General features: G+C 29.4%; 1 protein-coding gene across 2 annotated transcripts; it reads left to right on the forward strand.

Moving 5' to 3' along the window:
• Positions 1 to 7,944: 7,944 nt before the first annotated feature.
• Positions 7,945 to 16,004, forward strand: LOC129921502 (cytochrome c). Of its 2 annotated transcripts, none has more exons than XM_056003355.1 (2): positions 7,945 to 8,067; positions 15,424 to 16,004. In XM_056003355.1, exon 2 carries the CDS (start codon positions 15,450 to 15,452, stop codon positions 15,774 to 15,776), a length of 327 nt encoding a protein of 108 aa, XP_055859330.1. In that variant the 5' UTR covers positions 7,945 to 8,067; positions 15,424 to 15,449; the 3' UTR covers positions 15,777 to 16,004. The 2 variants fall into 2 exon arrangements, with proteins under 2 accessions (XP_055859330.1, XP_055859331.1); XM_056003356.1 differs by lacking the exon at positions 7,945 to 8,067 and adding an exon at positions 8,095 to 8,118.
• The last annotated feature ends 979 nt before the right edge of the window (positions 16,005 to 16,983 follow it).

Genomic DNA, 16,983 nt, shown 5'->3' on the forward strand with positions numbered 1-16,983 from the left:
TCCCATCAAATCGTTTAAGAAATCATTATATCAAAATAAGGAAATTATGAAAACTAGTTTTAAAAAAATACATTTTTTTTTTTGTGAAAAATCAATACTTTCAAAACGAATTTTGTATCTGTCCCGGGTTTCGCTTCTAGAAATATGGTCACCGTAACTATAGGGCAAGTTTAGGATTCGTAAAAAAATCGAACTCGAGATAACAATTTTACATGACATTACGATGATGGAGAATGCCAAAAATGTGGGTCTGGCAATTCTGTCTGTCTGTCTGTCTGTCTGTCTGTCTGTCTCTGTGTCTGTCTCTATCTGGAGCTGCAGCCTAAACGAGTGAAGTGATTTTCTTCAAACTTGGTAGTTAGCAGTTTTTGGTGATTCCCTAGAGGGGAAATTGAATTTTTTTTTTTATGACCAAAACTAACGGTACCTGTCATATAACGGAAATAGAAAAGTTAATTTTTTTCAAAAACGGCTCTAACGATTTTGATTAAAATTTTTGTGTGTAGTACAACACATAAGAGCCAACTTTTGAAATAAAAAAAATATTTTTTGTACCGTTATTAACGGTACCTGTCATAGAACGGTTTTTTTCGTTTCTGAATATCTCGTACAAAATTAACCCGATTTAAATGAAAATTTGTATACAAAAGTGTGTAAGTAAAGATAATAATAAAATTTTAGAAAATTTTCAAAAAACGCATTTTTGGTTTTTTTAAAAATATTTCAAAATTTTTTTTTGAAAAATCAATTTTTTGAAAACGGATCAATGAAAAATTTTGAAATTTAGTTTTTATGTGTAAATTAATTATTTCTTAAAATGGCATACCAACTTTTTTTTTAAAAAATGTTAAAAAATTTTTATATATAAAAAATTATTTTTTTAAAAAACGGCTCCTACAATTTTCGAAAATTTTTTTCTAAAAATACCTTTTTATACAAGAAATAAAATGGCATATTTTTTTTTTTTTAAGATAATTTAAAATGGAGTTTAATTAATTATAAAAACAGATTTAATTTTTTTATACTACTTATGAAATTTTAAATTTCTTGAATAAAAAGCTTTAACATTATTGTTACTTTAAGCATAAGAGCAAGTACGTGCGACCCCAGTCGTGCAATTTATTTTTTTTGCTAATGAATTACTGTGCATTTAAACACAAGTATTATTTGATTGCAAATAAAAGTATTTTATGGCTAAATTAAGAAATTTCTTTCAAGGTCTTTCTCTTTACAAATTAAAGATTTAATTGATCGTAAATCAATTCGAAACAAGAGGGTGTCGAAATGTCGATGGCAGAGAAACAAACAAAACAAAGAAAATAGCGATTTTTATATATAAAAAATTATTTTTTTAAAAAACGGCTCCTACAATTTTCGAAAATTTTTTTCTAAAAATACCTTTTTATACAAGAAATAAAATGGCATATTTTTTTTTTTTTAAGATAATTTAAAATGGAGTTTAATTAATTATAAAAACAGATTTAATTTTTTTATACTACTTATGAAATTTTAAATTTCTTGAATAAAAAGCTTTAACATTATTGTTACTTTAAGCATAAGAGCAAGTACGTGCGACCCCAGTCGTGCAATTTATTTTTTTTGCTAATGAATTACTGTGCATTTAAACACAAGTATTATTTGATTGCAAATAAAAGTATTTTATGGCTAAATTAAGAAATTTCTTTCAAGGTCTTTCTCTTTACAAATTAAAGATTTAATTGATCGTAAATCAATTCGAAACAAGAGGGTGTCGAAATGTCGATGGCAGAGAAACAAACAAAACAAAGAAAATAGCGATTTTTATATATAAAAAATTATTTTTTTAAAAAACGGCTCCTACAATTTTCGAAAATTTTTTTCTAAAAATACCTTTTTATACAAGAAATAAAATGGCATATTTTTTTTTTTTAAGATAATTTAAAACGGAGTTTAATTAATTATAAAAACAGATTTAATTTTTTTATACTACTTATGAAATTTTAAATTTCTTGAATAAAAAGCTTTAACATTATTGTTACTTTAAGCATAAGAGCAAGTACGTGCGACCCCAGTCGTGCAATTTATTTTTTTTGCTAATGAATTACTGTGCATTTAAACACAAGTATTATTTGATTGCAAATAAAAGTATTTTATGGCTAAATTAAGAAATTTCTTTCAAGGTCTTTCTCTTTACAAATTAAAGATTTAATTGATCGTAAATCAATTCGAAACAAGAGGGTGTCGAAATGTCGATGGCAGAGAAACAAACAAAACAAAGAAAATAGCGATTTTTATATATAAAAAATTATTTTTTTAAAAAACGGCTCCTACAATTTTCGAAAATTTTTTTCTAAAAATACCTTTTTATACAAGAAATAAAATGGCATATTTTTTTTTTTTAAGATAATTTAAAACGGAGTTTAATTAATTATAAAAACAGATTTAATTTTTTTATACTACTTATGAAATTTTAAATTTCTTGAATAAAAAGCTTTAACATTATTGTTACTTTAAGCATAAGAGCAAGTACGTGCGACCCCAGTCGTGCAATTTATTTTTTTTGCTAATGAATTACTGTGCATTTAAACACAAGTATTATTTGATTGCAAATAAAAGTATTTTATGGCTAAATTAAGAAATTTCTTTCAAGGTCTTTCTCTTTACAAAATTAAAGATTTAATTGATCGTAAATCAATTCGAAACAAGAGGGTGTCGAAATGTCGATGGCAGAGAAACAAACAAAACAAAGAAAATAGCGACTCGTTTATACTTTTAAAGAAGTTGTTGTTTTTTTTTTTAAGGAACAGCATTACTATTTCAGTTAAAAAATTTGATTAGTCTTTATTATAATCCCCAAATGTTGTGTATAAATTGGTTCAAAAGTTTTAAGGACTTATAATAAAAATCTTGGAAAGAATTTCCAAAATATTTAGATAAAAATTCAGGCAAATTAAAGTTTAATTTCACAAATATTCCCCAAACATCCATAGCAGCACGAATTAAACATTAAACACATTTTTAGGTTACCTATTCCCACTTCTACTTGGCGCAATGTTTATTTTCAGAACTTGCTTATAGAAATGCACTCAGCTATTAAATTTTGGAAACAAAATTTTCGTGTGTGCTTCTTTCGTTCCCAAAAACCACACTATACTTGCAAGGCAATAAATACATCAAAGTATTTACCAAGTCAATTACAAAACCACGAGATTGATATTTTAGTGCAAATACACTTCTCTTCTAACAAAAACAAACCGTGTAATAGTGGATAGGATGATCCCAAAAAAAAAAAAAAAAAATCAAAAACATTGTTAATGGAAAGTTGTAACTCTATATAACCTAGCCGGCCATATGGTTTAGTGAAAAACTAGGCCAGCAAAATTGCATAATACACTTTATTGTGGTAGAGCTCCCTGTGATCGAAAATTTTCCTTGCAAATGCAAATTCACTATTCAGTGTCAGTCCACCGGATACTGTGTGGTCTCTATTGGATGTTTACTTTCCATATTCTTGGTTTTTCGTTTTAAATTTCAAACAAAACGTTGTGTTGTTGCAATGGATAATGTCCTTTAGCCTAGAACTAGACATATATGATGAATTCATATAGATTTGGCGGGTACTAAAGTGGAATTTGTAGTGGAAGAGATAGTATGAGAACACATTTGACCATTAAATAGCAGGCCACATGAACATTCTGATAGAAATGCATCCCGGACCCGGTTGCATAGGTAGGTAAGGTACTCAAGGTTTCTTATATGAAATTCTATTACGTTTCATGGCTACAATTAGTATTTGGTTCATTAGTAGATGCGTGGGAATATGAAGGTGCAATTTAACATTGGTTTAAAAGATGTATGAGAGAAGTTATGAATACTTTCTTTCCGTAATACAGTAGGGCAGCATTTGGGGAAAAGTAGAAATAATTTAATTCGAATTATTTGAAAAATGAAATTGATTTTAACTTTTTGAAGTGAAAACTTCTTTAGTATCGTAGTGATTTGAAACAAGATGAAACGAAAAAGCGACAGGAATAATCAATTGATCATAACTTTTTTGTTTTAATAGATAGATGAATGAAATTTATACAGTAGATAGTTATAGCCTGTTTTCACTAGAGCAAATGAGATGATTTCGATCAAATTTGCCAAATGAGGTTCGAAATGAGATAATTTCCCATACAAATTTCAAATTTGAAATGAGATAATTATCATCTCATTTCAACGAAATTAGCTAGGAAATTAAGTCAAATCGCCTGAACGCACATAAAACTTCATTGTGAATAGGCCACAATTGTGGCATTTTACGAAACGTCAATCTAAAAAAAAAAAATCATAGCGGTAAAATTATTTAAATTTGTATATCTCGCGTCCGTTCGGCAAATAGCAGTAAAATAAAAAAAAAAAACATTTTAAACCTATAAAACTTCATTATAGCTTATGCTGAAAAAGCTGGACGTGACCGAGCATATTAAATAGATGCATCTATCTATCCGATATAGTGCCAACAAGGCGTGTGTGTATTTATGTTAATAAAAATTGAATCCGACGATACGATGATGCTCATGAGATTCTTCCATATGAAGCCTCACAATCTAGATTTTGCCAAGACCAATAAGCAATCATTCGCAGCCTTAAAGAAAATTTGGACCATTGATTTTTTTGTATTTGTTTCCTATGAAGAGCAAAGTATAATGAAGATTTGAAATCCCGACTTTGTATCGCTTATGGTTGCAATTAAATAGAAGAAGTCGACCCTACCCCATATCGTGCCAAGGATATGGCGTGCAATAACGAATAGCAGTGCATGTAGCAAAACTGAAAAATTCCTTAGTCGACATAAATCATCAGCTGCATGTACTGCGCCACAACAAACCATTGAACGTGGTCAGGAGTATATTTTTCCAAAAGCACGGACTGCCTGGCGAGCAGTACGAATCAACGTAGTTCCAAACAGTTCAACAGTTTTTCTGCAGCTATATCCATTGATCTGTTCGAATACGCAAAGAAGAAAAATAAATAAAAAACAATCAATCTTTTTTTGCAACCAACAAATATTCTTTTCTTTTATTGATTTTTTTTTTGTTTTAATCTTATTTTGTAACAAACAACTTATAATACATATCTATTGGGCCTCCTTCATTGTTTCAAGAAGGTTGTCTTCATTATTGTCTTGCTGCGACGACGACGATGACCAAGGGGACACATCCCCTTGGTCATCGTCGTCGTCGCATGTTTGTTTTTGAAAAGGCTAGTTGACAAGATACAGCAGGACGGTATTCTATTTCTATTTTAAGTAAATAATTTGTATGTGTTGTTATTCAATTTTGAAGAGATAAATATTTAACTTACCAATAATACTGGTATTTTGTTTTCCATTTATATTTATTTTGTTCTGAAACGTTTTCAATTTATATTTTTTTATTTTTTTCATTCATTGATTGTCAAAAAAAATGTCTGTCAAAATAAAACTCATTTTTCAGAGTTGACACTTGTCAGTCCAAATGAGATAATTTGTAGTGAAAACACTTTTTTGGTAATTTGCTAAATTACCTCATTTGGGGTGTAGTGAAAACAGGCTATTAATTAAATAAATTATAATTGTGCAAACTTTCAATTAATTTCATATTCAAAATTCTGAATACGCATGCTGATAATATTACCTTTCATTTGATATATCACACATAATAGTACGTGCTCTACAAGTTATATAATCTTTAATTGAAAAACTTGTAAAATACCTCAAAACACCTGTGAAGATCTGTTGCCGATGACCAGCCACCAGTGTAGGAAGTACCGTAATCGCAGTTTGAAATTTCGACATGGTTGGCTTTAAAAAATTCTTACTTTTTTTGTAGGCATGGTAGAAATATGATTGAAGCGTCATATAAAACGTGAAATAATAGTGAAATAGAATTTACTATAGGCATCTTAAAATATGATTGAAGCCTCATATAAAAGGTGAAATAATAAGCTTTCAGATGATATAAAATGTATTATAGATTGCCATTTAAAAAAATTGATTTAATAGAAAATAAAAGATTTTTTTTGCTTTTTTCATGAAAAATGATTGTTTTGAATGAGTTATTTTTATGCTTTTTGCGCATTGTAAAAATTTAAGTATGGCTTTATTATTTAGGAAAATTTGTAAGCTTTTTTAAAGTGTAGTGTTTTTCAAGAAAAATTTTTAAGGTTTCACTTCTACCACGTGTGAATTGCACACATGATTTTTTTTTAATTTATAATTACAATGTGTAGCAAAAACAAGGTTTTAAAATATAAGTGGGCGGAGACCTATCACGTTTTGTAGAGCTAGTTGCACTGATAACGAAACGTTATTTAAAAGCTCCATAACACCCCCAAAATCTGGAGTAAAGCATAGTACGCTGCTGATGCGAAACGAAAAATGTCTCCAAAGTCTCCAAAGCCGACAACGAAAATGCTAACGAAAAAATATCATCGAGTATTCTGTCAAAGTAAAAAAAAAAATCTAAATTAATTTAAAATCAAGAAAAATCAGCAGAAAATAATTTTTAAAGCAAGAAATAAATGAATTTAAAGTGAAAAAACCGTCAACACTGCTCTTGGAGTAAAGAAAAATGCACAGGACAGTAAAAAGTAAGTGATAATCGAGTGAAAACTCTCCAATTTTTCGCTAGAGCTGCGTACTGAAAAACGAAAAGCAAAACGAAATTTTCCGTTCAGGATTTCGTTAACGAAATTTTGTATGGAAAATTTCGTTTCGCTTCAGCTGCGTACCAGGCTTTATTCACAAATACAGATCAAAAATTTCAGCATTGAGTGGAAAGGAATCAGACTGTTTTATTGGATTTCAGAAAGAGTGAATCCTTCAGTGAAACCAATCGAAAAGGACATAATACTTAAATATTCAAAAGTCAAATTTTTTCTTTTGATTTTCGGATTTTTTTTTTTTTTTTTTTTTTTTTTTTTAAACAAATAAACGCATTATATACTTACTTAAAATATTTTGCAAACCAAGTATCCCAACAAGTTGTTGAATAATACCATAATACCATATTAATTTATAATATTTCATTTGAAAGAAAAAAAAATTAATTAATATTTGAAATTTCACAGAAAAACAAACACAAAAAAACTGAATTGAGTGGAAGCGATTCGACTTGTTCCATTCGATTTCAGAATGAGTGATAGTGAATCCTTGAGTGAAAACAATCGAAAACGACATGAGTTTCATAAAATTATTTTGAAAAATTAAGGTAATTACCGTTGTCGTTTTTACTGCAAGAACGACTCGCCATGAAAGCCAATAGCGAAAAGGGACGAAGAGCGGAAGTAACTGCAAAGTTACAAATTTCTAATTTAACACAAATTGGCGCTTATAGAGCAAGTCGATTTCTTATCGTTTTAGTACAAACGACTAACGTAATAGGGGTGAATGTTGATGTCATGTCAAAACAAACCGATGTTATAAAAATTTCTATTAAATTTTCCAATCATGGCTCCAGAAGTAGTAAAAGTCGTTCATACTACATTATGTATGTACTTCAAACAACTAAATCATTATTGACTAGTATAGTAATAATTGATAAAAATTATTTTTTTTACGTTTGTTCTCTAAGCTAAACGTCAGTGTCGAAGAAAAAATAAAAAAAAACAGAAAAAAACTTTTGACATTTCAATTCTGAGGAAAAGTGGCGTGTATTATGCATGTACGCTTTTGTTTTCCTCAGAATTGACTTGATTTGATTGGTTGGTTTTTTCTTGTACTTCTTAAATAAACAGTTATGATAGAAAGGAAAAAGACAAAGACAAATTGCTTAAAAGCCGAATTATGAATGTACAAGCCAAATAAAAAAAAGTTTTTTTAAATGTGCGTCAAGCACACCCCTACGGCCTATCCAATCTTTCTTACTCATCATATCCATTCCCCACCAGATGTCGCCACCATTTTGACATTTACCATCCAGCGCAGCCGCTTCGCACAAACAAAAAATTTAATTCGCCGTAAAATTTCATTTGCCTCGACTGTTTTGCAGATTTGTTTTTTGCACTCCACAACAGTTTTTCAATTTGTCTCGCCACAGTTGAATTGTATCTTTTGTGTTCAATGTAAGTACCTGACCTTTTCATCATAATTTCTTCTCAATTTCATCGACTTGTGTAATTTTTCAATTTTTTGATTTTATATGTGAATTTAAAAGAATCAACTTTTATCGTATAAAGAAAAATCAATCAAACAAAACAAAAGTACGACAGGAAGTGATTTTTTTTTTCAAATGTGTGAATTTTTGAAGTTTGCAAAAAGAATTACATAATTGTTTCTTCTAACAACCGAATGGGGCGTTCATAGTACAGATTATATAAAAATTCAAATAATAAACTGTCCTTGGGTGTCATTTACAAACAAAGTTATCATCATTTTCATTCAAATTGTGACTCAATTCACAATAAATTAATACAAAAAAAATCACCTTCCTGGAACTTATTTTTTTTGCATTGACTTGATAAAGTGAGTGCTTGTGTTAGCTGAGTAGGGAACAAAGTGAGGGGAAAAGCTAAGCTACAAAAGGCAAAGGGGAACAGATTGGTTCTAGGAACAACCACGTGTTTGTTTAATCAAACAAGTTTTTTTTTTATTGCAAATTTACAACTAATTCAGTTAAAAAAAGGTAAATTTCCTTGCAAATAAAAATAAATTAACCCTGAAATCTTTAAATATTTCAATTATCTCACAGACACCTTACGTAACTTACGAGAGAAAATGTTGTACATACTCAAAGTTACACCGTGTGACTTTAGAGATTCTAGTTTGTACAGAGAATATAGAGCTCTAAAGTGAAGGTGGACATGTGCGAGGAGAGAAAAGCGAATTTGCGAGAGAAAACAACAAAAAAATGAAAAGTGTGCTGAGGACAACTGCGCATTGGCTTCCGGCCAGTTGGCGCTCTTGCACTAGTAACACAGATTTTTCCTTTTTGCTTAATTTTCCTTCAAGGTTGAAAAATCGATTTTCATTTCTTTTTTTTTTATTCATCTTGTTGTAATTTTCCATTGATCGCAACTTGTTTTTTTTTCCTGGAAAAACAGGAAGGCACAAAACCAATTCATAATCCGATTTACTTTTGTTGTGAAATACTTTAAAAGGCGGAGTTGAAACCTACAAGACTTTGGAATTGTAGATTGAAAGACATGGAAATTTATTATGAATTGATTTGATAAAAAAAAATGAATAAGAACTTTGTACAATGATCTCGTGACATAAGCAAGAGTCAGACTTTGTTCATATAAGCTTTTTTTTTTTACTTTATTTGGCGAGAAGAGTTGGCGGCGTCGTCGATGGTGATGACGTCGCGCAAGGTCTTACTTGTGTTTTATTAAATTGCTGACGCAATGATCGCTTGACTACAACAAATTCCGACTCATGTGGAGTTTAACTTGAACTCTATAATAAGCTGACGTTGATACTTTTTTTTTGTATTTTTTTTAAATTAATTTAAAATTCCATCACGTGTTTGTGATGATCAATGGTTAATTTTTTTTAGTATTTGTATTTGGCTTTGAGTCAATCATTGAGAATCTTATCAAATGGGAAATTGGCAATAGTAGACTAGATTAGATAAGTTTTTTTTTTATTTTTTTGTTTTAATTCCATATCTGGTAACCAAGCTTGATTATTATTATTTTTAAATTTAAATTATGTATATTGCAATGGTAGCAAGAAATATCTAGAATTATATTGTTTCCGCGTAAATTAGTAATCGATTATGGTTAAGAAAATGTAGTCGACCAATACGTTAAAAATGTAGTTATCGTGTCAATTGCTTGTGTAAAATTAGAAATTAGAATGTTTATGAATCAGAAAGTGTACATACACCATATACACGCGTCAAGGTTTCAAGATATGGAAAATAAATAATACTAATCTGTCTAGATAGGTTGATAATAAGTAATAATTAGATATTTATTTTATAATACAGACAGTAGTTTTTTTTTTGTCTGCCAGTTACATAATTGTTGCTATGAAAACCATTGAGAAAAAATTTGCATCTTAGAAGGGTACAATAGCATCTAACTGATTATTACAAAAATGGCAAAATGAAGTGAGGTAGGAGTAATGAAAATTAGAAAATAAATACAATTTTTTTGTTAAAAACAAATTACCTAGTACCTACCTAATTTAGTAAAAGAAGAACATAATCTTTAAAATTCAGTTAAAAGATTGCATTTACAATTAACTTTCTTTGAGACTTATGACCGATTTTATAAACAATAGTTAACTTTCATCGTTCCTAAATGAGAAAAAAGTTACGAAATGTAACATCGTGACGTCACAACATCGTTCCTAAATCCAATTTTGAAGTGTCAAATATTTACATTTTGTAACTTTTCCAACTCAGCTTTGGTGCGTTCTTTTATTCGACGATGTTAACTATTGTTAACAATAGTTAACTTTCATCGTTCCTAAATGAGAAAAAAGTTACAAATTGTAACATCGTGACGTCACAACATCGTTCCTAAATCCAATTTTGAAGTGTCAAATATTTACATTTTGTAACTTTTCCAACTCAGCTTTGGTGCGTTCTTTTATTCGACGATGTTAACTATTGTTAACAATAGTTAACTTTCATCGTTCCTAAATGAGAAAAAAGTTACAAAGTGTAACATCGTGACGTCACAACATCGTTCCTAAATCCAATGTTGAAGTGTCAAATAGTTACATTTTGTTACTTTTTCCAACTCAGCTCCTGGACTTGAGTTTCAATGTCAATCTGTCAAACACAACTAAATGAGGAAGAGAGGGGATGATGTGAGAAGAGAATTTCTTGTTTGTTTTCATATTTGAAATTATTTGATGCATATTTTTCTTTCAATTTGCTAAGAATTCAATTTGAAAGAATTATTTCAGTGTCAAATTAACTATTTCTTGTTTATTTATTCATAAAATTGATCTCAAAAAATTTGTTTTGACAGATCAACAAAATGAAATTTTCTAACAAAATGTAACGAAAACAACAACAACGATTTTTTGACACAACAACCAAAGTTAACTTTGTTTAATAAAAGAACAGACCACAGGCTTTTGAAATTTTAAATAACATTTTTTTGTATGGGACAAACGTCATTTTAGGATGTAAAAGCCTTATAAATATTTAAAAGGACTTAATGAAATTAGCCATTAGATTTCAAATTTTGCAATAACCATTAATTTTTTGTCAAATGATTGCAATCTCTTTTTTCCCATTTTCTTTACAGTTTTCAAATGATTGCAGTCATTTAGAAATGATGCATTTATTTCATTCTTTTGCAGTCCTTCAGATTTGTATTGCAATTTTTTTCGGCAACTGATAAATTATTACTGTTAGCTAAAATGTTATTTCTAAAAAAGAAATTAGATTATTTGAAACAAAAATCTCCCACATGATGTAATCTTGTACATATATTTACATAATGTGCTATTGCTTAGATGTTATGTTAGATATTAGCCGTGTTTTATTGGTAACTCAGTACTTAGGTCAGTAAAATTTTGCACGGGAAACAGCAACAAATGTTTGCTAAGGATAAAAAAAACTTTTTTATTTGTAAGTTTACAGAAAATTTTTTTTTCTTAACATATATGTACACTCCTTTTCATCAGAATAGGTACACAACTTTTCAAATATTCAGTATTCGTTTTTTCCTCACAGTGTAGGAAAAATAATAATTTTTTGATGTCAAGTCATTGTTTAAGATGTTAGCAGAGTCAGCAAAAAAAATAATTCAAAACGTGTGGTTATTTTTCTTGTTTCTCTATGGCAAAGCATTTCACATCGAAAAACTGAGTAATTTTTTGTTTCATCAGAATAGAGAATGATGTGAAAGTGGTTTATGAAATGAATTTAAACCAAGTTCTTCTTAAAAATGTATTTTACTAATTTTATTTTTTGAATAGTTGCGTTTTTATGCATAAAAAAATAACAAAACTGTCCAGAAATTGCATTGTTAAATCTCTTTATGCAATCTATCTGAATCTCTTCCCTAAATTGTTAAATGGTGGGTTAGGAAATATTTTTGTCTTAAAATCGAATATCACAAATTTTATCAGTACGGGCTAGCCATTTCCAAACATTTTCAACAAGGTTCAGGGTTGTTTTCTATGGTAGATACTCAAGTACTTTCTAAATTTGCACTTTCTCCCAATATTTTACAGAGCATTTTTTGTGGTAGGAGACGTGGTCCTGTTAAAAAATTCAGAATACTGGTTCACAAATACTAGAGAATTAAGGAAAAGTTTCTTGAATATGCATTTACAAATAATTGTGACCATTCTTCACGTATGAAATTCATTATTTGTATTATCGTAGAAGATTACTTTCTTCCATGTCTTAACACTTCTTTTTTAACAATGAAGTTGGTCTCAAAATGGTTTCTCCTTTCGCAGAATGTTAAACTGATAGTTTAACTCACCAAGGACATCAAAATTAAATGTTCGTTGATCCAAAAATAACAAGAAATACCACTCAACTTTTCATGTGGTAAAGGATTTCAAAAACCTTGAACGCATACAATTCTGTTCTTGGTGTAGTAATGGTGTCTTTTCAAAATTCAGCCATTTTAGAAGATTGGGGCTAATGACCATTCTATTTACTGTCCTAAAATTACAAATAACAACTGTTTTTCACTTTTATTCTTGTCGTTAATCCACCAAAACTGGTAGCACATGTAAAAATTTACTCGTCTTAGAGTGAGTTTTTTGCATTTTTTGTACCACCATTCTTTTTTTTTAACCCCAGAATGTTTGTATTTGAAGTCTGTATAGTGCATATTCACAATTCGTAATTTTTTTTAATCATACTAGTACTGGTGGATCCTTCATTGTGTGTTTTTTTTTCTTAAGGTGTTTTCGCCAAAATTTATCGATTTTAATCCACCCATGTTTTTCAAAATGGTAGTATGATTACTAAATTACACTTAGGAAAGTCCACTTATTTGTTTTAATGGTAAATTTGCTCGAAATCCACAAAAACATTAAAGATAACAAGGGTGTACCTATTCTGATGAAGAAAAAAATAAGTTGATTTTCCCTAAAAAAAAAAACTTTACAAGAAAAACAATGCGAAAGTTATGGTCCATTTTGAAATAATTTTAGCTGTTGCTTTTCCCAACATCTTAAACTATCAAAAAAACAATAAAAACTTGTTAGGTCACGTACCACTATTGGGGACAAACGGTTAATGAACATTTGAAAAGTTGTGTACCTATTCTGATGAAAAGGAGTGTATGTAGATTTTTGACCGTTCAACAAAAAAGAATTATTAATAATAAATAAAAGTAATCGTTTGTTGTTGCTTAAAGCATAAAATGTTAACTCAGTAAAATACTGAGTACCAATGAAACACGGCTATTATGTAAAAAGTATCTAATAACCAGAAAAAAGAAACACAAAACTTGCTACTTATATGCAACTTTTTGTAACTTTTACCCTGTAAAGCCTAGAATGCAGATCGAGCTTAACTTTAACTTGTCACCTTGGTAAACTAAGTGATTGCTTCAAAGTCAAATTTTCAACCAAGTCAATTTTTTGGATTCTTAGAAGCGCAGACCGAAATTGAAATGATTGAAATTTATACTTGATTAATATTTATTTTTTAATGATTACTTAATATTATTCTTATAAACTAAAAAATTAATTCAAACTTGGCTTTTACCTTTTCAAAAGCTTGTTTCCTCGGAAAACGTTTCAAGCGATTTCTTAAAAAATACATCTTTCTTCTTCTTCTCCATTACCGACGATAGTCATAATCTAGGATGTTATCACAACTCTACTGCTCTCCGCATGTGGGATTCGCTGTTAAAAAATACATCTTTATTACATTTAATTCATTAAATAGCAAATTTGAAAAAAAAAACTTACAGAACGGAACTAGAACTAGTGCAGTCAGTTCGTAATTTGCGAAAGTCTAATCGCTTCCCTGTTTTGAGCATTCAGTTATTAATGTAAAAAGCATCACAAAATGCCATTAGCAGAATATTGACAAACCTGCTACTGACAATGTTACAACAAAAAATCGACTCTTATGCTGTTGTAAGCAGTGTCTACCAACTGGGAAATTAAAACACTTTTTTCCCATCAAGGTAATTACGAGTGCTTGGCACCATGTTGTGACAGTCCCTGTCACAACAACCTAGACAAAAGCTTTAAAAAAAAACAGCACCTTTATAACTTTCGAAAAATATAGTAACATATGCAATAAAGTCCAAGGACCAGGCGATTTTATAACATGTTTGCATGAATACTTATAAATTTCCAGTATCGTAAATTGTTTTCGTTTGAGAACTTTCGAGACTCCTTATTTGAAAAGCGAGAGGGACAAATTTTAACCTATTTCTCTGAATTTTCAGTCGTGTTAACAATTAAACAAAATTGCTCCATTCTGACAATTTTCCTTTTTGTTTGTATTTTGTTTTGTTAATGAAATGGTCCGACCTAACACAAACTCTAAAAAAATATCCTTTGAAAAGATTTAGATGAAAAAACCTACTTTTATGTGAGTGTTTTATTTCAGTATCTTTTGAGAAAACTGGCCAAATATCTGTCTATATCTAATCGGCGCAGTGTGCGGCCATAGCTCAGACAGATATAAAGTTTATAGTGTGCTTATTTTTATATTTATCATTAAATTTTGAAAATCTCAAATACCCCACTTTTCGGCTGATAACTAACCAATTTTAATTTCATAAAATTAACAAGGTCTATATTTCTTATTTCACGCCATATATATAGCCAAAACAAGAAAAATCAAACGGGAAAGGGTTAAAATCAAAACTTACAACAATTTGAAAAAAAAAAAATTCTTCCAAAATCTTAGTCAAACAGTAATAACTGCAACTAGATAACATTTGGAATTCAACTTTCAACTTTCTTCTTCTCATCGCAAATAACAATTTCTCGTATACTTTAATCATAAATGTAGGCTCCACAAAATAAATAAATTGTGTATCAGTTAACGCACACGTGATAGGAAATGTTGTGGTTTATAACGACTTGAAATGTCCACAACAAACTAGAAATCACTAATTTGTCAGAGGTCAGCGTTTAGCGTGAATGAAATTGATGATTTATTAAATTACTTTTTATTTGTTGTTTTAAGAGTATCGCTGAAATTTTGTTTTATATATTTTTTTTGTTCTCTCGTGAAATGCAGACTTTTTTATTCATATTTATACGATATGAGTTATATCACAACTAACAGCTTACTTAAATAAATAAAATAGTTTAATATCATTATCTAAACTATTGAATTGATTTTGGTGTTATCAAATTTTTGTAATCACATCAAAATTCCAAGTGCGAAATAAATAAAATTATAACGACACTTAAAAATCAATTTATCAATTAAATGACTAGAAGTTATCTAATATAAACCCTTTATCAATTTTATCAAATGTTTTTTATTAATTGATTTTTCTTGTTTTAATTTTTTGCAGAATCTTAAACAAAACACTAAACTAAAATGGGAGTTCCAGCTGGTGATGTTGAAAAGGGCAAGAAAATCTTCGTGCAACGTTGCGCACAATGCCACACCGTTGAAGCCGGCGGCAAGCACAAGGTTGGACCCAATCTACACGGTGTGTTCGGCCGCAAGACCGGTCAAGCACCCGGATTCGCCTACACAGATGCCAACAAATCCAAGGGCATTACCTGGAACGAGGATACCCTCTTCGAATACTTGGAAAACCCAAAGAAGTACATCCCCGGCACAAAAATGATCTTCGCCGGTTTGAAAAAGGCCAACGAACGTGGAGATCTCATCGCTTATCTTAAGTCCGCAACTAAGTAAATTTTTAAGTAAAAAACAATTAAAACATAATTACAAAAAACTGCAAATAACACCGCCAGTATATAAGTACATAATGTATAATTAAGGCTCAAGCAAAAGAGAGTCCCGCGAATATGCGAATGGCATAATAGATTTTTAAGCTCTATTAGGTTCTAAGTGGGAATCTCTTTTAATTGAGCCCCAAAAAACAATTTAACACCCCATCGTCGTTATTGTCAAAAAAAAATATAATAAAACAAAAAAAGTAGGTAAATTTAATATTTATATTAAAACAATAAGTTATAACCCCCCAATTGAAAGATGAAGAAAAACGAAAAAAAAAAATATAATAATTTCGAATTATAGCCTATAATCGTCTACAGTGCTGTTGTAGTCTATAATATTTATTATAATAATTTATTTAAAATTTTTATTTTTCAATAAAACAATACAAAACACATGTAAAAATGATAAAATACAAAAAAATTAATCAATTTATTATTAATTATAAGTAAACTTATATTATTTCAAGAGAGAGCTGAGTCGATCGATTGAGAGGTGGACTATCAATTGAATTGTTGAACAAATCTATAAAAAAAAAAAACCTAGACAAAAACGAACAAACTTATAAGTCTTTTTCATTTTTTTACTTTATTCATATTTTACGATTTTGAAGGAATTTAGTTTTTGCTAGATTTTTAATGGTCGTTATCTCCATGACGAATGATGGATTTGGATTTTTTCTTCTAATCATTTTAAAAACATCAAGTCGCAACGGGTAGACAATGATTTAATGGATGTTGTTAGTTCAAGTTCATTGAAAAACACATATCTACATCTTTAACCCTCCGCTTTGGTGTCTGGTTTGCATTCGGTGTTTCGAGAGCTTTGGTTTCAGTTTTACAACATGCTATTTCTTTTTATATAAAATCTTCGGGTCTTTGATGAAAATAATTTTGTCTAAAAATATAGTGCAGGGAAATAACTTCACAATTCACATGGGAAATAATTTCACCTTTTTCTGGTGAAGCTAATTCCTACTGAATGTGAGAAATTCAATCGAAAGTGAATTGAAATCACTCTGCAATTTCACTTGAAATGAAAGTGCATGACCTTCGAAATTGCTTCGAATTATCAGAACAGAAGGTTCGTCCATTTTTATATTGTTTCTTAAATGACTGCATGTAAAGCAAATTATTGCAATATTAATGCATGTTTTAATAGTAAA

The sequence above is a fragment of the Episyrphus balteatus genome, chromosome 1, assembly GCF_945859705.1.
Source record: "Episyrphus balteatus chromosome 1, idEpiBalt1.1, whole genome shotgun sequence".
Taxonomy (NCBI): Eukaryota; Metazoa; Arthropoda; class Insecta; order Diptera; family Syrphidae; genus Episyrphus; species Episyrphus balteatus.